Here is a 21,234-nt window from a genome sequence, read left to right as displayed (position 1 = left end):
GTGATTGTCCAACATTCCCTAAAAAAATGATAGAAAGATGACAGGTTGGGTAGAGGTACACCCGAACACTGCCGGTGTTTGGTTACAAATAACTGTGTTGACCACGTAGAGTAAAATTGTCCTTATTCACGCTACTAGAAGGTGCTTCAGGGACAAAGGCTATATCTTCCGACACTGCTGGTCACTTTTGTTACTTGCTCTTTATTTTTATTTCTTTCCATCATTATCTATTTTCCATTCGGCTTTTCTTCTTAACTCTAATCTTTATTTTACTTCATGTTCAAATATAAATGTCCTTATTTTTCCTCTCTCCCTTTCTGTTCAGGTTATGCTCTCCTACCAGCCGGTAAAGCAGATAACCTGTCGGACTCAAGTCACAGCGAGATCTCTTCCCGCTCCAGTATCTGTTCAGTCGACTCAGTGCCAGCTCCCGGGCCTGACGACCGGTGTACCAGCAGCAACAGGACCTGCGCTGCTGCTGCTGCTACTTCTACAACTTCTACAACAACGACTGCTCCAGTTGTTGAGAGCACAGCATCAATGCATGCACACTTAAATGCTGATTATAACCAGCCTAGCACAAGGTAATTAAATTTGGTTTATCTCATCTGTCAGGTTAAGTTAATTAATTAGAGCTGAAGAGAGAGAATCAGACATTAAGTATGTTTCTTGAGTGTTTGCCTTCTGATAAGTCGTAATGCAATCAGCAGACAGTTTCTGACTGGAGTTTTTCAGAGTGTACTTCTTTGCAATACTAAGATATAGATTAATTTCCCCAGCTATATTTCCCCCTGAGAACATAGTTTTCTTAGCCAGATATGTTTGTTACGAAAGCTCTATTGGCATGGGACAAACATACAAACACCAATTGCCCCTCGGGATGAATGAAGTGTTTTTCCCCTGGGACCTTATAGGATTAAGACACATCTCTGCGTGCTGCGCATTAATGGGTGACGCAAACTATGTATTTTACTCAGATTTACTGACATAACCAGGTTGCAAGGTTCATGCCATTTAGCTCTTGTAATAGATTTGAACTTGCTCTTTTAGCAAGTAGTTCTCCATGCTGTGAAGTGAGATGAGCCTCCTTACTTTGCACCCAAAATGCTGTCAAAACTTTCATTTATAATGGCCAACACAAACTTCATAATTCTTGACCAAGAAGGAGACTGAATAAAGGCGTGAAAAAAAAACAAACTAACAAAAAATACGACCCCAAATAGCAGAGATGCAGCTTTTGCACTTGACTAATGTTTTCATGATGTGACCTCTGTGTTTGGTGAAATATGGTAGGTAATATGCAGTGGAATTTTTCCTTGACAAGTTACAGACATGGCAGATTTTCATGGATTACAATTATAGACTACCTCACAATAACTGTAAATTACAAGAGGTCCTTAGGTGATGCTAGTCCCATGTAAACGGGGCTTAGTAATCTTTTTACATGTATGCATGTGTAAGAGACTGCAGACAAGGAGAGTAACACTGTCGCAGCAGTTGGCAGTTGGGGCTGTAATTATAACTGGGGTGGGGGGTGAAAAATCACAGACATATGAGCTCTGGATGTTAATAAAAATCACTGACCAACTCAGCACAATATTGAAATCCCCCCCACCTCCCCCAGGGAAATAAATCTTGTTCGAATGGGGCTAAACTTGCCTGAAGATGTAAGATTTTAGGGCTTTAAAGTCTCTCAGGTTCAACTTGACTGAAGGACAAGTGAGACAACAAAAACATTCTCCGCCACACACACTTGACCACAAATAATATTTTACCGGCCATGACTCAAGCCCTGAACCACCAGGTCGCACTCACACCCAAACAAATAATAAACACAAACCTTCCCAATGGCCAGCGTGAGCAAAAAGGCACCACGCACCCACGGTCTGAGACGCTCGTACATCTCCTCTCCCAGCTGGATCCCAATTACGTCCCTCCCTCATTAAAACTCAGGGAACAGGAAGTCATAAAACACGGCAGGTTTTTATTAGCGTCCCACATTTACTGCCCTCCTCTCTCCTCCTTTTCGCTGTTAACAACTTATCGGTTTTCAAGCAGGCAGCTTTTTAATCTGGCCGAGTAAACAACACACCTTATTTTACTGTCGGCTTTTTGTTTATTGTTAGTCCATGATCAGGCCATTCTGCCTCTTAAAGAGGAGACCATAAAATATTGCCGGACGCAATATTCTGTCTGCTTCTCTGATATTATATTACCTCGGCAGGCTCGCCGTATAACACCGGCATGTTTTATAAAATATGGCTCAGTTTCATTGAGTGGCTTGTTTGTCCAATAAAAGCGTGTCAGTGAATCAAAGTGCTGGTTTATGAAAAGCAGCTGAGGAGAGAAACTTTTTTTAAAGCCAGACTTAGTGATCTGTCATGCAGGAAACTCTGACAGTATTTGCTTTGTGATTTTGTGAAGAGCGAGTGTACAGATGAGGCGTAAACTTTATTGGCTGAAAAGTCATAGTCACCGTATTTGAAACAACAAAAAGCATCTGAAGAAGCTGCACAATAACTTTTCTTTCCTCAGTATTTTGGTGAAAAGTTGAAGATTGCGAAGAAACAACATGATTCATCTGCCTAACATTGAACTTTATCCTATTTTCATTTGTCTTTGTTTGAGCGCGACTGTCTGACCCGCATGTCCTCCAGCCAACAGCTTTTTATAGTTATTGAACCTCCTCGTTTGCCCTCCTCTTCCTCCCTCTCTCTTTATGGTCCCTTAATTTCGGTATGACTTACCTCCACCTTTACTACCCCTCAGCAGTTTGCTAGAATATTGTGCAGCGCTGCTTTTAGTTTGCCTCTCTCTGTTTCTTTCTTTGATTGTTTCAGTCTTTGCCTCATTTGCTCTCACACCAAATTTACATATCTTATAACCTCCAACAAGGAAATTATGTTTTGGGTTCAATTTACTTGTTTGTTGGTTTGTTTGTCTGTTTGTGAGCAGGATTATGGAAAAACTACTGGCACAATTTTCATTAAACTAGGTGGGAGGGTGTAGTGTGGCCAAGGAAGACCCCTTAAATTTAGGAGCAGGTCTGATTCAGGGGGCAGACACTCAAATTATTTTTATGCCTTTGCACTGGCGATTGCCATATCTTGACGTATTGTGTTTTTGGGTTGATGTGAACATAATATCTAAAAAAAAAAAAAAACCATGCAGGAATTTCTGTAAATTACATAAACAACATAAACGTCCACTTGGATTCAAGAGTGAACTGATTTGATTTTGGTGGTTAAAGGTCGAGGTTATTGTGACCTTGCATGCATCCCATTTGTCTCAAAAGACCCAGAAAAAGTTGGTACAAAAAGGCTACTCGGACTCAAGAATGAACTGATAAAAATTGGGTGGTTGAAGGTCAAGGTCATTGACCTTACAAACCATGTTTCTGGCCATAACTCAAGAATTCATCTGCTAATTATGAAAACCTTTTCACACAAATGTCTAATAGGATAAAATGATGAAATGATGACATTTTATATCAAATGCCCCTCAAGTTGAGTTTGTTTTCACACACGTGTATTTCATTATTTCACTCTGTCTCTTTCTTCTGCAGTAGTACCTCGTCATCAGCTCGAGGATATGTATCGCGAAACTCCACCTTCACCTCCTCCATCTCGACAGAGGAGCTGACCCCGGACCATACCTCTCTGGACTCTGTGGCCGACAGCGGCCGCGGCAGCTGGACATCCTGCTCCTCCAACTCCCATGACTCCTTTCAGAGCCTCCCCGCCTCCTCCTGCCGGCCCTGGGACCACGGCATCCATGGGCACCCACTTTCTCTTCCGCACACGCACCTGGGCGGCTTCAAGCACACGCAGCTGGCTGGGCCGATAGCAGAGATCGAGGCCGCGAGTCACGCTTGGGCAAATGAGGACGCCACCAAGCATCACTCCAGAGAATCCAGCTCGGATCTGTCCAATCAGTCACGGCAGAGCTGGGCGTCATCCAGCTCTTTGTCGGACACCTACGAGGGGAATTACGGGACGATTAAGCGGCGAAACACCTCGGAGCACCCCTCCTCGCCAACCAATGAGGAAGGAGGGCAAAGCACAGACCCTGTCTACAAAACGGTGACGTCAAGCACAGAGAAAGGCCTGATAGGTGAGGGGTCAGGTTGCGCATTTGATTCCCTGTGAACGCAGTGTGACCTGTTCCACTCAGAGGGGGTTATCGAGATAGCTATAGAGTCGGAAACATCTTCCCATTTAGAGTTTGTTAAGATATACAGAGTGTCAAGATGGCCGTCCAGATTTTTCGTTAGACTAACATGCAGTAAATTAAGTTAAGTCTGCTCTTGTTTTAGTTGAATTACTGCAGCTTTTCTGATGCTTGACTTTCCGTTATTGTAGGTGAACATCTGGCAGATGCTGCCCTTTGGGATTAATTAGATCTTCCGAACAGATTTCATTCTGCTGTTTGCTAGTTTTATCGGGATAACAAAAAATGCTTTTTATAAAAAAAAATTTAGACGTTTTTTGAATTTAGAGTTGAAGGGAAGGAGTTTAGACAATGTTGTGCCCACCAACTAAATGATTATTCGATAATCTATATGTAGTTGGAAAGTAAATTGACAGAAATGTTTATAATCGATCAATTGTTAAAGTCCATCTTTCTCTGCTAACAGATTCACAAATCTGAGAATTTGTCTAAAATATCCTTACATTTTGGGCTGCTGGTCAGACAAGTCATTTTATAGGTATTTTTGAATATTTTTAGATCTTTTAAAAACCCAAACAATTGATCGATTAATCTGGTAAATAACTGACAGATTATTTAACAGTGAAGTAATCATTAGTTGCAGCTCTACAGCAGTTCTGTCTGTATCCACTGTAGTCATCCATGTCATTGGTTGTATATTTTCTTTTTATTTTCAACACATTTTGGTGCATGCATAGATGTGGATTGTGTTAGTGAAGCATCACATTGATTTAATTTTATCATCATTTTTTCTTTTGTTTCTCTTCACACAACTCCCCGCACTCCTCCATTTCAACTTCCTCTACGTCTTCACTCCTCATCCCTCACTCCCCGCCTTCTTTTCTCCATCCCTCCTTTCTTTTAATCTACACCTACATCCAGTGTACTGTGTCACATCCCCCGCCAAGGATGAGCGTTACCGAGCTCCCCCTCCCACCCCTCCAGGCTACCAGGGTCTGGCTCTGGGGGATCTCGGCCTCACAGACGGAGTAGTGGGTGGGCTCCCCAGGCCTCCTCACCTCAGACCTCCAGACTACAGTGTGGCCCTGCAGAGGAGCAAGCTCCTGCAGAGCCCCGGAGCGGCCGGCGGTCTGGCTGAGGCACGGAGGCTGGCTGGTAACCATCACCTCCACACCGGCTCCACGCAGGGCCACTCCAGACCGCCCAGCATCTGCCTCCCACCGCAGGAGCTGGCTGACAGCGAGGATGGTACGTCACACAGGATGGGGGACATGATAAAACACCACTCTGGAGAAACATTTTAATAATAATACTAACAATGATAATCACATAACTACTGGTTTTTCATCCTGCTGTCGTACTTTAGATGGAATAATGGTGAGACAGATATTGAATTGCAGTCAACAGTCAACAAGGCAGTCATCAGCTAATACTGATACACGGCTGATAAATTGGTGCATCCCTACTCCTAACTCTGTAGACTCCCTTCTTAACACTGTCCTCTGTTTTCTTTTCCAGATGAACAGGTGTCTGCGGTGTAAAGACGGTGACGTCGCACACGCACATATTCTCACACACGGACCAAGTTGTGTTGATCAGGCTTTGGACTGAAGTAGCAGCCTGCTGTCACATTGTATCAGAGCACATTGTCCAAGCCCCGCCCACACAGCCCTGTGTGACGTCACCACGGACCATAATGCACCTCTCGACCAGTGGGTCACGTGACCAGACAAGACTTGTACAATCATCTCTTTTTAAGCCCATTTCACAAAACAAAGAAGAAAGATTTTAGATACTTTTTAAAAACTCTTGAACAAAGCAGAGATAGGTAGCCAGACAAAATTAAGGGCAAATTAAAGAAGGAAAGAGTGACGATAACGACGTCTCATGAGAAGAGGTCGACCTCTTTGGAAACAGACCACCATGTACCTCCATTTTGCGCTCCAAGCTTTCTTGTTTAAAGGTGTTTCACTTTTTTTTTCTTTTTTTAACAGCTTTTAAATGTTGTACAGTGTTTCTTTTTTTCTTATTTTCATTTGCATTTTTGAGCTTTGCAAAGTTTTATGTGAGAATAGTGAGGAGGAGCAGACAAAGGGACAGAAAGCTGTCGTCAGTAGGGGAAATATTCCGACAAACAGCTTGTGTTTTGTTGTTTTGGATTGCTGTCAGCTCAAAAGAAGATGAATGTAGATCAATCAGACACGAAAAAAAGCGTATTTTGTTTTTTAGGGGTCATGGGCCTCTATCAAACTCTGGCACTGATGATGTAAACTTACATTATTCACATCAGTTCCACGCAAACAAACCAAATGAAAACCATACTTTTCACTCCTCTTGTTGGGGTGAAAAAAGAGAAATTAAATTCCTGAAGTAGCAGAGAGCACTCCAGTTTGTGTTTACCACTTATTGTGCTTTGTTGATCAAAAAAGACAAACAGCATCTCTCAGGCAGTTGTGTGTCCTCATGTCGCGCTCTCCGCCACCCAGCCACCTCTCTTATTGCTCGTTCAGCCTGATGCGAGGTACTTTAGCGGCATGCTGCCTCCTGGATGTTCTATAAAAACTGTATTATAACTCGTTTTTAATGAGCTGAAGAACAAATGCCTCGCTGCTTCCTGTAGAGTAAAACGCGTCGTTATTTTATTGCAGCAGCTATAATAAAACGATAAATTAGCACTGTGTGGTCGCACAAAGTGCATGCGTATACACTCACACACACACACCAAAATCTTAGATGGTGTGCATAAAAACAAAGGACAGTGTTTACACCGACGCTTACACATTTTGTTTACAGTGTTTATTGGACTAGTTGTCTATCGAATTACAAGCTGAGATGTTAAAGTATAATGCTTTAGGTTCATTTGACTTTGTAAATTTGTTTATAAAGCAACAGGAAGATGAGATGCAGCATAAAATTTGACTATGTGCTCACAGTGTACCTCTCGTATCGGTTTTTGCTTTTTATTTAAAAAGAAACGAGCAGCAAAACTAGTCAACAGATAATGTATTTTAATGCCTGGCTTGCATCTCCATTCCATGTTCATAGTACATTTTGTAGAATATTTAAAGGATTTGCTTGAAAAAATGTCTATTTGTATGAAAACAGAAGCAAATTTGTACATTCTGAGTTTTGGAAAAAAAAAGTTTTTGATTGTGTTTATCTGCGGTGCAGCAGGGGTGTAACTGGAATTAGACGCTCTTCTCTTCTCCTTCTGCTGTCTGTCTCGCGCTCTGTGATGCTTCTTTTGTATTGTTTTGCCACACAAAGACTTGAAATGACTCATGCTAATATATACACGGCATATATATGAATTTATACATATATTTTTTGTTCTTTCTTTGCCATAAATTAATGTCATGTATAGATGAGAGAAGAGAGTCCTCTATAAAGGCTATTTTTGAATATTTTGTTATAAGAAATAACCCAAGGTTGTGATTGCCCTGTTTCTGTCTCCGGGCAGGAGTCTTTCAAGGAATTTCTGTTAGCTCTTGTCATTGTTCATGACTTTATTCTCTCCTCTTACACTCTGTTGTTGGTGCCATTTCTGCTCTGTCTATAATCGTAATTGCTGCTGTGCTTTGGGATATGACTGTGTGCGTGCGTGTGTGTGGAGTTATATTTGCGAGGTCAAGATCAACATAGCATTTTATTTTTATCCCATTTTGATTTAGTCTGGGCGCACAGCACATAAAGAATGGCTCAGAATTCATTTTCTATAAAAGCCCTCCTTAGTTTTGCAGCTCTGATTGCTCCCGCCTGCAGAAAGGTGGGGCCCTCTTGCCATCGGTTTCTTGGCACAAGGCGTTCAAACTCAGGCGTGATGATTGAAAACAGTTTTTGATGCTATTATAGACCAGTCTGTTGGAATCGAATGGAACAAGCCTTTCCACGATGCCGTCTCTGGTTTCATCTGTTTCCCTCTCAGCTCTGTCAACTCAGCAGGACTTTCAACTTTCAACCTTTTTCCTCGCTCTACTCTTTTAAAATGGATATCACTCCTTTGCTTTAAGGTTTTACATTAATCATGAGTATCCGCTGTGACCCTTGCCCTAGTTACTTTTTCCTTTTTGAAACAATCTTAATTGTAGAAACTTAGAAACAGACTGAGAGTCAGAAACTGAATATCTTTTTTTTTTTTGCACAACTGTATTCTCAGATTCTTAACCATAAATCAGTATTAATGTAATGCATGGATGGATAGAAAATGAAATTAGCTAGTGGCTCAGATGTTATGAATGACACGGATCTCAGTCAGAAGTCAGAGAAATGCTAAATATATATTTACGAGAGCTAAATGTCAGGCAACAGTTTTGTTTTTGTGTTTTTGCCATGAAATTGTACAGAATTTTTGGAATGAAACTCGGCACACATCAGTCACATTGGACATTGTTTTATTCCTCTCGTGCTCTTTAAGCGCTCAAAAATTCTACAGTTTTTTTGGTTAATTTTTTATTTTTCTTTCAGGACTAAATGTAATCTAGCAGCCATCCCGTCTTCTCCGACTCTACAGACAGTTGGTTTGTTTTCATGGAGGATCTGGCAGTGAGCAGCTCTCGGCACTGTGAACACAACATGTCAGTGTTTTTAAAAACATAAAATCCGAGAGGATAAACTTCATCTCTCTCACAGCTTGATGGAAATATCCGGCTGATTTTTAATTTACCCCCCACGCCCCCTCCGTGTCCTGCCACGTTACCTGGAATGCAATAAGAGAGATGTGAATGTGTTTTATGTAGACATCTTTTTGGCATTACAGCAGAAATGCACAACAATAAGCTTCGATGTGGTGAGTGTGCTGCACAATCTGTACAAAGAGGTATTAACTTGGTCTGTGGCTTAAAGTTTGCTTTTGTCTCACACTTCTCATAGCTGTTGTAACTTATGTCTTTTAGAAAGACAACATGATTTTGCTCGTACGCTTTTTATGTATTTTTTACGAGTGATTGTAAATAGTTGTTATATTTTTGTTTAAGAGAATGTTTAAAAAGGAAAAATACCTTTTATTTCTCCAAGTCTACTGATATGAATTTGGACAATGAATAAAATGTTAAGCAGAAACGGTTTTGTGTCTTTAGTTGTGGTTGATATGTGGTCCCCAGTATTTCTCTAAAACAAACCTACTAGTATTTGTGTTTGACTTCTCTCTAATTTTGGATTTTTAATCATTAAATACAAGATTCTTTTACCTATTCAGGCCTCTAAATCTATTTGAAAGTATCGATCTTCAACTCGGTCTCAGAAAAAAATCCCGTCTTATATAGTTAATTTGTAATTGTACTCATGTTTTGTAGGAAGTATACCAAGTGGAAACTTCCTTAGATCCACCTCTCACTCTTCCACAGCGCCAGCCTCTTGACCAAATATGGTCACCTCTGGCTCCAAAAACCATGTTAATTACCAAAATGCTGAACTTCAGGTTTCAGAAGGCTGATGACAAACCAATGGGCGATGTCACAGTAGCTACCTCCATAATTTTTACAATCTATGAAATATGCTGCCACTGGTATAATGGTTTTATTAGCTATGCTGCTCAGTATTTTGACTGAGGAATTGATACACCACTTTGGTCCAGACTGAAATTGTTCAACAACTATTGGATGGATTTTCATTAAATGTTTCACAGACATTCAAGGTACCCAGAGGATGAATCCTCTTGACTTTGGTGATCTTCTCACTTTTTCTCTACCATTACTATAAGAGTCACATTTAATGTTTATAGCTGAAATGTTTTAACAACTGTTGGATGGATTGCCATTGCCAGTATGAAGTATCTTTTAAGTTCCCAAAGTGAAGTTACATGTTTTGTTGTCTTATCATCTGAAACTAACAGTCACTTGTGGCCCGTTTGTTACCATTTTATCAGTTTGTTTGTTTTTTTTATTTTGTGCAGTATCTATTTTCTGATTCGTTTCACCTGTGAATCTTCACATAAAAGAGACGGGTCTAATTTCGCCTTTTGAACTTCAGACGTACTGCTTCATTGTCGCTGTCTTTCCCCCTTCTGCAGCTCTTATATCCGATCTGATCAGAGCCGGAGAGCGTCATGCTGTGCTCAAGGTCAGTTTCCTTTTATTACTCATTAAAGGTTTACTGTCACACAGAGGGGCAGGAAGTCATGCTGGTTATTCTGTCTATGTGTGTAAGAGAGGAGCAAGAATAAGCCAGCTTTTAATGCACTGTAGTATGTGATGCTTTTCTACAGCGGAGCACAGCAGACCGTAAACACCAGGAATGACTAAATTCTTTCAGACATCAATTGTTATTATAATATTTCATCACAAGAAATAGTTAAAGAACCTTGTTGCATGTCACCTGCTGTGTACTGTTGCCCTTCACTGTCAAAAACTATTTTTTCTAAAGTAGAAATCCATAAAGTTTAACATTTAAAGGGTCAATACACCCAAATTACAATTTAAATTTTAGTTCTGTTGACAAGCTAGCTAAGTAACTGTTGAATTATTTCATTCATAGTGCTTTTAGGACTTCTCAGTTATGTTGGCGTTAATATCAAACCATGATTTAGAAAAATAAACAAGGTAATGAGGCCATACAAAAGCATAAAACATTTCAAAACATAAAAAAAAATGTATAAAAAACTACAAGGAAGTGAGACACTAGAGAGTGTAAAGGACCTAAGTTATGAATTAATTGAATTCAATTGACTGAAAATGACAATGTACATTGCCTAATGTAACCTGATATCTAGCCATTCACATAGTTTTATTGACATAGAAATGAGATTTCTGCTGCTACTCAAACACAATGCAGGTGAGAAGATTTTTTATTTGAAGCATTGACAAATAACACATCCCTTTTACTGGAGAGTAGATAATCCTAAGAAAACACTTTTAAAACAGTTTCTATGGGGCCACAGAAAATAGTTCCACTGAAACTGGGTTTTTTAAAAATGTATTTAGTATCTTTTAATAAGTTTAAACACCACCCTTATCCTTCAATAAAAGCATTTATTGTTGTGACCACACAGGAGAACATAGGAAATCATAGGTTTTGAAAAGTCCAACTGATACAAATGTCGTTTGGTAAACTTTATTCTCAATCTGACTCTGACACCATCTGAACTGCTTCCCAAAGACACTTTTTCTGCAATAAAGTTAAAATGATGTGTAATGGAGACAGATCAGGGGGTGTAGGGGGGGGGTGTAGGGGTAGGCATGTTAACCAGCATGTTCAAAGAGCTGGTCTCTCCACTTCAGAGAGAATATTCCAGAACGATGAGAGAAGTGAAAGTTCAGCTCCAAGTGGGATTCGACTGGAAATGAGTCGATGAAATTACACACAGCTTCAATTATACATCACAAAGGGCGAAAAAGCCCCACTGGATGGCAGGGAAGGAAATGTGGAAAAACTGGAACACTCGGCTCCGGTAATATGTGTGTGCGCGTGTGTCACACCTCTCCCTCTGTTTTGACTTTGAAGTTGTGACTTTGTCAGGAGCAAGAGCTGAGAGCAGGAGGTGGGAAAACGGAAACTTTACCACCTGAGGGTTGTGTGCTCACACGGGGGTTGGCTTTTAGCATATTCCTGTCTAAATGAAAATTTGTGAAGCAAAACAGTTTGGAAAATATTCTGTCACCTGTACAGTCTCAGCACTGCCCTTGAGCGCATGTATGTGGGATTGTGCATTTGCTCTCGCATACATAAATGAAAATTTGTTTCTTTTTGTGCTGCGTTAACCTTTTTGTGTCCAGTTTTCTGGTTGATCTTGTAAACAGGTTATTTTTTAATGTCTTTTTATGAAAATGTTATCTTGGAGTAACATTAAAAGCAATTTACTTAAAGTTAGAGGACTTGCAGGAGACAAAAAAGACTAACAGGCAAAATCAAAGAAACCTCTGTACTGACCTCTGTCCAAAAAGACTGGATCCTACACTTTCAGTAATGCAGCTATTTTATTAGACCCTGCGTGGTCCGACGGCCTAGTTCTCTTGTTGGAAAACAAAAATGTTTTTAGTTGTTTTGATTGCCCACACTGGAAGGCAGGACAAAAAGTAAGCCACAATATAGAGAGGCGAAATGTAATTATTATTTAACAAAATATAATGTCTGTCGAGTGTGTTTGGATCTAAAGTGCTTTGCAAACTGTCTGTGCATTATGGATCTTTAAATGCTGTATTGTTTTCAAGTTTTGTGCTCTACAAAGTAGTTCAGTGGGGGAAAACATGCATTATACAAAAATAATGGACGTAGCCACCGTGAGAACACCCATAGGTTTGTGGACTTGACTTTGGCAATTTGACTGTTGCCAGTGTTGCCTGTGTAGATATTGTGACAGTTTCAGTGAATATGACAAAATGTTGTTTTGTTGTTTATCTTATTTTTATGTTTTATTTTGAATAAAAGATACCTATTGTAGCTTTAAGTGTCCATTTGAGGAACTGCAGCTTTGGCCTTTCCTGTGCTGGCTTTATTGCTGCTTGGGGACAACATGACTTTTAAGTTTCTGCCATTCATCTTTCTGTCCAGGTCAAAGGCCAGTCAGTGATCAATGAGGATGGGTGATGTCCAGCGGAGTCATTATTGCAGGTCATCTCCTCGTTCTTCACCTTCACTGCCTTGTGTTGCACACTGTAAGGTCAGATGAGTCTTTGTTCATGAAACCTGTGGCTCTATAGACAGAGTCACAGTAAATATATTCAGGTCTTAGTATAGTTAATTCTGAAAGGTGACTCTGACCAACATTTATCACACCAAAAAGCTTGAATAATTAAAATAAAATTCACCCAAGCAGATTAAGAAGTCTTCCTGAATACCTTTTCACTTTTTAATTCCAGTTGTCTTTAAAAAGAAGTGAGATTCTGGTTAATTAGCAGCTTTTTCAGTCACATCACAGATCTCGCCTTGAAAATATCATTAAGGTCTCACAGTAGAAGCTTTGTGTTACTTTCCACTTTTCCTGTTAGCTTGTTAGTAATGTTAGTGCAAACCAGCCCCAAGCAAGAGTCTCAAAACTATAAAAACTACGGACAGTTACAGTTGTGAAGGTACTGTCTAAGGACCAGAGTGTTAGTTTTGATAACATGGAGGTTTTACAAATAGAAATGTGAAAGTAGAACATCTAATTATTGATGATTTCTGTATGCTGGGCAGAATAAAACTCTTTGTGGTGTTTGTTTCCCCAGCAATTTGTCAAAACAAATATTGATTACTTGGAAGTGCCACTTCAGATTTTGTGTTAGCATGTAGTGGTGACAGGGGAGCAGCAGTAGTCTGAACTCCACAGAAAATCAAAGGCAAAGATGTTATTGTCCTGGAGGAAAAAATGCAAATTTGCCACTTTTGTTGTGCTGCATGTCAATGTTGAAAAGCTGATTTTCTTTTCTTCTTATCAATTCTGCTAGACTCCCAAGTCTGCCTCTGTGGACCGTTTGCGGGGCATGGAGTAGCATGTTGAAGTGGCACCGTCCAGGGTCGCTCTGGCCATTTGTCACAAGTCCTCAAGGCTTCCTGCAGCTCGTACAGAGGTTGAGGTCAGCGTCCTTGCATCTCTCTGTCCTCACCAATGTCAGCAGTTCAGCACAGATAAATGACCAGACAAGCCGACAGAACGTAACCCAATGTTAAAACATCTCAGGTAATCCTTCAAGCTCTTTTTTTTTCTTATCTGTTTCTTTTTAATGACACTTAGGTGTCAGGGTGACTCTTCTGAATCTCATTCAAGTTTTGGATTAATTCAGTTTATTTTGAGAGGCTTCTTCACATTTGAACACTAGCAGAAGTCAGGTTTTACAGCGACACGCTAGTCGTCATTTTGTCTTGTTCGTGTATTTTAAAGTGTGTTTGACTTGATACTTAAACCACTCTCCTCCTCTTGTGTCTTAATATGTCTCAATATAATGTAGCTTGTGTTTAGAGTGCATAAACAAATCCAAAGTCACCTAAAGGATAACATGACTGCTTTTAGACCTATTTCGACATGGGATATTGGTGCATTTAAGCCATTTTTGTGGCAGAAATGAGTATTAAATCAACAAACAAAAAATTATATTTTCTAGTACACTCCTTCAAACTGTCTTTCAGCTGTTTGCATAGATGGGAAAAAAACTTTAGAGAAACAATAAATATAATAATAATAATAAATTCCTCATAATAAATGTTAAAAACATAATACATTTATAATAATATATATTTTTCCCCTTAGCATATTTTTTTCACCATGAGTTACACAGGTGAAAAAAAAGGAACTTAGAAAGATTATTCTGGAATCCCCTGTTTTTACCTATAATTAAGTCATAAACTCAGGAGAGAAAACAATAAGATGAGGCTTAGAAAATGAATCACCATAATTCTTTATTTTCTCCATAGATCTCATCCATCTTCCATAGAAGATACATGATGTTGATGTTTGTTAAATAAGACCATTTTTGCCCTCTCTTTCTTAAACAATTTATCATGTTGAGTTAGTCTTCTTTATTGTGTTACTGTGCTCTTTATGTTTCTTTAAGTGACAGTGTTAAATAAAAAAGGAAAGAAAAATGACAAAGTGACAAAACCATCAGAGACCAATAAGCCTGAGAATTTGCCCCCCTGCTGTTCTGCTGACAGTCATGGGGGGGCAGTACTGCATTGTGGGAAACGCTGCTTATGGAAAATCTCAGCTCCTGCATCTCTACACCCAAAAGCATTCTGCAAGATTGGTAAAAGAAGGCTATTCGGGGAGCATATTTACCCCCAGAGATTGGCCATCCTATTAAGGTGCAAATTACCAACACATTGTCTGCGCTGGAACAATGCAATCCTGGCTTTGTGGAGGTAATGATTATATCTGTCTCAATTGTCTTTGCCTTGTGTGCGAAAGTCTCCTCTCAACCCTTAACTGGAAAATGTTGGTTCCTGAAGGGGAAATGGCTGCCACTCCTCCATCCTGAGATTTAATTGTTGTTTTTAATGGGTGGGCGCCTCACTTTGTGCGCATTATTTAATTGATTTAGTGGGTATGCGGCATGTGTGTAACTCCACTTGATGTGTATTTGTGTGTGTGTGTGTATGAATAAGGGCCACTTTCAATGAAAGTCATGCCTTTAAAGTGTGACTTTGTTTTGTATTTTTTTGCATGTGTGTGTAGGGGAGAGAAGGAGAAATCACTGGGGAGTGTAATCTATCCTCCCTAACCGTAGATGAATAAGTTGCGGCAGCACATAAGGGCCTCATCATGATCATCATCATCGCCATCATCATCATCATCTGTATATCATTACCTTAAATAGCAGAGTGAGATGCTGGGGAGGAAGCAGACCCTGTGAGTAAATTACAACAATCTATCTATCTATCTATCTATCTATCTATCTATCTATCTATCTATCTATCTATCTAAGTGACATGCAGAAAGTCACTTTGTTAAATTCTGTCCATTCTTGTCACCCTCCAGTCTACACAGACACACGTGCACACACACGCGCACGCGTGCACACACACACATACACATACACAATCGTTATCACGGCTGAACGAAAGGTTAGCTGCAGTTCACATCCTCTCGTGTCCTTCTTAAGCAAGGTTGGCAAAGGATCACTCCACAAAATGTGCATGTGTGAGAGTATAAGCAAGTGTTTGTGTGTGTTTCTGACCTTCACAAGTATCCTTAGCAGTGCTAAGACTGACTGACTGCATGTCTGCACTTGGGTTTCTGTGCAAGTACGTGAGCAGGTAAGTGAAGCGCGGAGTGTATGTGTGCGTGTGTGTGTGTGCTCACGTGTTTAAGTGCGAGTAACTCTTGCAGGGGGAGCAGCTACGGTTGACAGAGTAAAGTTGCTGGACGCCAATTTCCAATAATGAGTCAGGGTCAAATGGTTCAGAGGGGGAAGCGAAGGTCAAGAGTTTGAATAGGGCAATCGACTGGATACACACGCTTTTAAGCTTACATGTGGACGGACACACTTGACTTTTTCGGCCTTTTAGTGGAAGCAAGTGGAGAGTGGCGAGGGGTGAAGGGAAATTAAAGGCTAGAGGGGAAATGTTGAAGGAAGAGGGAAGAGATGTGAGTTGATTTATGTGTTTGTGTGTGCGGCGGGGGGATGAAGGGGTGAGACGGGAGTAGGGCAGTATTGTCTCAGCAGGACGGCACCTTTGCCTGAAGCAGACCTAGAAGGAGAAAGAACAGGAGGGCAGGTGGGAGATGGGAAAAGAAGGCACTTGAGTAGAAGTAAAATTACTTGTGTGAAAATGTACCTGGTTAAAAGTTAATAGCAGATCAGTTAAACTGTTGCACTCTGAGTGAACCCACACCCACAAAACTCTTTTTTGTCCGTGAAGACTTTTACTTGTATTTTCACAGATGCAAGGTCTAAAGAAAGAAGAGAGACAGAACGAGCAGCAGGAGAAAGAGAGAAGGTGAGAATGAAAGAAGGAAGAGATGAAGAGAGAGAGAGAGTCAGAGCGAAAATCTGAATACCCCCCACTGAGGAAGAGCTGCAGAGAAATGGATGAGAGAGGTGATGGGGGGTACTTAGTGGGAGGCCCCTCCTTTGAACTAGATGTCAAGAGAGAGGGCGGGAGTGAGGCATCTGAGAACAGATCGGTAGGTAGCAGAGCAGATTAAAGACAGAGAGATCACAACAGAGTTAAGGAGACGAGAGAGAAAAAAATGGAGAGGAGAGGAGAGGAGAGGAGAGGAGAGGAGAGGAGAGGAGAGGAGAGGAGAGGAGAGGAGAGGAGAGGAGAGGAGAGGATGCTGAAGGTCTAACCTCCTTGCGTGCCTCTGAGATGCAGCCAGGTCTTTGATCCTGCACTTCATTTAGCTCCACCGTAGGACACCCTCCCAGTCTGATGCACGGGATTAAAGACCCGTTTTAGAGTTTATTTGACACATAAGTTATTATGCACACACATTCGTGAGGAGTTTGAGTTAAAATTGACCTGCATTACTTTTTACAGCTGTGGCATCTTAATTCAGAATAGAGCAGGATGTGCTCTGAGAGATCTGAGAGAATCAGAGAGCCGTGTGATGACCATGAGTCAGGGTCGACTCTCTTCTCATCCCTTCCGAGGTGTCTTGTATCTTCTTACTCATGACTGTCATACAGGCAAGTTGTGATTTTCTCTCTCTGATTTTCTAACTCTCAGGTTCATACTTGTATGTTGGGTTTCTACTTGAAGATGTAGATGCCTTAATGCTGGAAATACATATTATGTCTCTTAATTTGTCTGCCTTAATTTGTCCCTTTAGACCCCCTCTGTTCTGATTGGTCAGTATTTCCTGGTCTTCCACATCTGCACTTTGAGCCTCTCTTGATGGTCATTGTAGCCAGGGGTTGATTGTAACGGCACCATGCTACACTTTCTGCTTTTATAAAGCATAGTTGTGACCAGCCCGTTCTCATTCTGAACTAGTTAAATATGACGGCTTTGACAGTGTTTTCAGGCTACAATTCTGATGCAAAAAGGCACCTTTTTTTGTGTGCATGATATGCCCCTGGGTTTGTAGGACCCATCCACCACCCCTGCTGCTCACCCTATAAGCACCCTCGCACACATTATATCACGTTGTTACCCACAGCATTTCAACCTGATGCCATTCAGGGGTGTACCTTGCACACACAACAGGTTCTGTCTGGCTGGTTTCTAAAGTTACGCTACCCAGAACCAGGCTAACACAGCAGGTGTGGACGGGCTGTTTGCAGATGTATAACAATGTGACTGGTTCTGTCTGGCCACCTTCTCAACTGATGCCATACAGGCCCTAACTTGTATAATTTAAATCAGGTTCTTATTATAAGCAATGGGGGGGCACATGAACAAACTATGTTCTGCTAAAGTTACAGTTTTGGTTACTTCACAAATTAAAAAAAAAATAATAATAAAATTCCATTTTTATCTTTCTTTGTGTTTTTCTCACTTTTTAAAGTGGGTATTAAAACTGAGAAACACTTGACTCAGAATCTGATGGTAGTTGGTGCATTGTTTGTTTAATGTTGCTGGGCATCTGTTCGTCAAATCTGAACAAACCCCACCCAGACGGTCTCCATGAAACAAACAAATCCATTTTGAGTCTTAAAGTAAAATTTTTTTTATCAATTAGGGACTTTTTTTAACCTACGGAGATATATTTAAGAGTTTGAGTATTCAGGGTCTTTAAAATTCAAACCATGAAACAGCTAATACACAAATGAGAAGACATCTAGCAAGACTCTTTCCAGTAAGCTACAGAAGCAATGCTCCATCCTGGATAGGCTGCCCAGAATAATTAGAAATTAAGCTCATGTTGGACAATTCTGCATCCCTCGATTTATGGCTAAAGCCAATTTACAGTGCCAGTGCAAGAAGCAATGTGGCCTTTCTGTAGCAAGGCAGAAAGTGAGGTTGCGGTGTAGCTGATGGACACGTAACCATAACCTTTCCTTAACCTTAAAGTGTTTTAGCTCCTGGTTTTATTTGCCGAACATTAACTTTCCAAAGATATTTGACCATCTGACAAGCAGCAAACAGGGACACAAAACAGATCACACATTCACTCACACAAGAACTTTGTTACATTTAAATGTTGGCAGAGCAACCACAACAACATAAAACTCATATTTAAATTATGATACATGAGAATCTATAGAAAAACACTGTCAGACAGCTGAAGCATCATCTGGCATGAGTACTAAGGTCTGTTATAGAGACTGCGGCAGATGGCAGATCTGTGCCAGTTGCTATGCACAATATACATCATGGCAACATGGCATCGGTGTTATCATCCAAGGTTAACAGAGGTCACATTGTGTAAAAGCACTTCACTGCTTGCTTGGCTCTTAAGAAATGTGCAAGATCACTTATTTTTCTCACCAGCATCTGGCCGCTCAAAGCACTTTGGGTTGATTTTTTGAGTTTGGTCATTTCTTTGAAGTCAGCAAATTGATTCTCAGGCTGCCCTGCAAACAAACATTGAGGATGTTGAAACATACCTCAGCTTTAAAGCAAATTCTACTCTCCTCAACTGGTCCGTCCAATGTTTCCTCAATGAACACCCCCCTGCTCTTTCTGACTTTCATCCATGTCAGTAAACTCTGGTTCTGCTGAACAGTTGCAAATATGTGTCATTGTCTGATCTGAGTGCCCTCTATAGATCTTTAGATGTGCCTGCTATTAAGTAAAATAAAATAAGCAACTGTGCAGGATGTGCATGACATAAGACATTAATTTGTTTCTTAAAGGCCCACTTGTGTTTGATAGCCTCCTTTGCATTGTAAGGCTCTTGAGTTACATATTATCCTGTTTCTTATCTTCTTATACCTTTATGACTGAAGGTTAGAATGCAATACCTGTTCTTCAATGCACAAAAGCACTTTTGCATGTATTTGTATTAGAGTGATTGTTTCTAGTGAGTGTTGACATCGCTACATCAAAAAATTTGCTTTTATAAAATTAACTTTGATACCAAGGACCTTGATGAAGGCACAAATCAGCTCCTATTAAAGTTATCTCTGCCTATCGGCTCTGCCACTGAGAGAGGTGCTCGGAGCTGTTGTCTGTCTCTATTTATTCATACTCCTCTAGTGCTCTGCTCCTGGAATACCAGACTCTGACAAACTAATCAAAGAGTATTATTATCTAATGAGCAAAGTCAGTTTATTTATTTAGCTCTCCTCTTGTCTCTACTGATTTAAGTAACAACCACAGGGCTGCCCTGACTGATGGGCCCCTCAGTCAGGAACATAATCTCTACTGGCTAACAATAAATGTTTGATTATTCATGTATTCACATCATGTGTATGTGAAAAAAGCATTGACCAAGAGACTTTCTAAGCTTGATATCTTGTAAAATGTCAAATCCCATCAATAAAGTTAAACGGCATGAGGCATTCCTCTAAAACATGCCGTGTGTGTGTGTGTGTGTGTGTGTGTAGAAGAGCAAACAGCACTTATTAACATTAGATCCTGACCGATCCTGATAGCATGTCTGGAGAGTTGAATCATCAATGAAGTAATGCGGCTATGCCTCGTGCGTAAATGCGCACAGCGGGCCAGACGCACTTATCATTTCTGCTGTGGAGGGACCGCTGCAGCGGATATAACTGCAATGCGCGCATCACTAATATATCAGATAAATTATAATAAATCTCCCTATCTGGCTCCTCGATCTGTTGTGTGCTCTGCACGTATATGAGCACAATGGCGGTTGTTGCTTCACATTCCCTTAATCCCAACTGAACAAGGAAAAATGTCATTCTCTCACATAAAAGCATAAAATAACACTCTGTGCCCATTACGGAGTGTAAATGCTTTTACGTCAAGTCTTGCAGACCTACAAGATTCCCGGAAATGAATTCGTTTTTTTTTAATTTATTTCTGTGCATGTGCGGACTAAACAAAAGAGATGTGCCATGTTAATTAGTGAGTTTATAGGTGCAGGTGGGTGCATTTTGTTTTATTTACAAACAAAACAAATGGTTGCGTGTGTAGCTACTGCTAACAGCCGGACCCCCCTGGGTTATCCCTGACTACAATGAAAAACTCAGAATTTACCCTTTAACCCTCCAATGCCCCGCCCACACGGCAGGTAATCTGATGAGCCCGTCATCAGCAAACTCTCAGTGGTTTGTTCCGTGTGTTTTGCTTGAAGAAAATGAAGACATGGAAGGAGAAAAATGAGAAGAAACCTCGGTAGTTAAACTTGTGGAACAACCAAACAGCGTGGCTAAAGACAGCTGAATGTGACATGCGGATATCGGGACTAAATATGGCCGAAGGACACAGCAAAATGTTGAAGTTAAACCACGGATACTCAGCAAGGGTGGACTTTCTTAGTCATAATTTTGACGAAAGCACTCAAGTTTGCTTCATGATGGAAATAATTAAATGATGATCATGAACTATCGGTCCTAAACGCCACATCGAGGCAGTTTTCTGTCCACCTGTTTCACTCGGTGACAGCTTGACTCACATATGAGGGATCTCGACGTGACAGAGCTGCTGAACTGTGAGTACTTTCTTGTAAAAACTGAGTACTTGCTGCTTGTATAAACTGTAAGTACTTGCTGCTTATATAAACATGCTACGAGGTTATTGCTATGAAGTTATGGCTGCTTCACTGTCTGTCTCTCATGTTTTGGCGTTTGCTGGCTG

The 21,234-nt window shown here is 40.6% G+C and overlaps 1 protein-coding gene across 7 annotated transcripts in view; it reads left to right on the top strand.

Moving 5' to 3' along the window:
- The window catches only part of rapgef6 (Rap guanine nucleotide exchange factor (GEF) 6), a 170,698-nt gene extending 161,470 nt beyond the window's left edge, over nucleotides 1-9,228 (top strand). For 6 of the 7 annotated variants that reach the window (XM_088088061.1, XM_088088063.1, XM_042499997.2 and 3 more), the window contains 4 exons: nucleotides 326-584; nucleotides 3,566-4,113; nucleotides 5,092-5,418; nucleotides 5,689-9,228. In XM_088088061.1, the coding sequence (XP_087944187.1) occupies nucleotides 326-584; nucleotides 3,566-4,113; nucleotides 5,092-5,418; nucleotides 5,689-5,711 (1,157 nt within the window). In that variant the 3' untranslated portion in view covers nucleotides 5,712-9,228. The remainder of the gene's footprint in view (nucleotides 1-325; nucleotides 585-3,565; nucleotides 4,114-5,091; nucleotides 5,419-5,688) is intronic. The other variant, XM_088088062.1, reaches the window with a different exon arrangement.
- Nucleotides 9,229-21,234: the final 12,006 nt, after the last annotated feature.

This window comes from Plectropomus leopardus, chromosome 15 (genome assembly GCF_026936395.1).
Source record: "Plectropomus leopardus strain MGB_pleo_1.0 chromosome 15, ASM2693639v1, whole genome shotgun sequence".
NCBI lineage: Eukaryota > Metazoa > Chordata > Actinopteri > Perciformes > Serranidae > Plectropomus > Plectropomus leopardus.
Note: the sequence above shows the minus strand (reverse complement) of the source record. Positions and strands in the feature narration are given on the sequence as shown.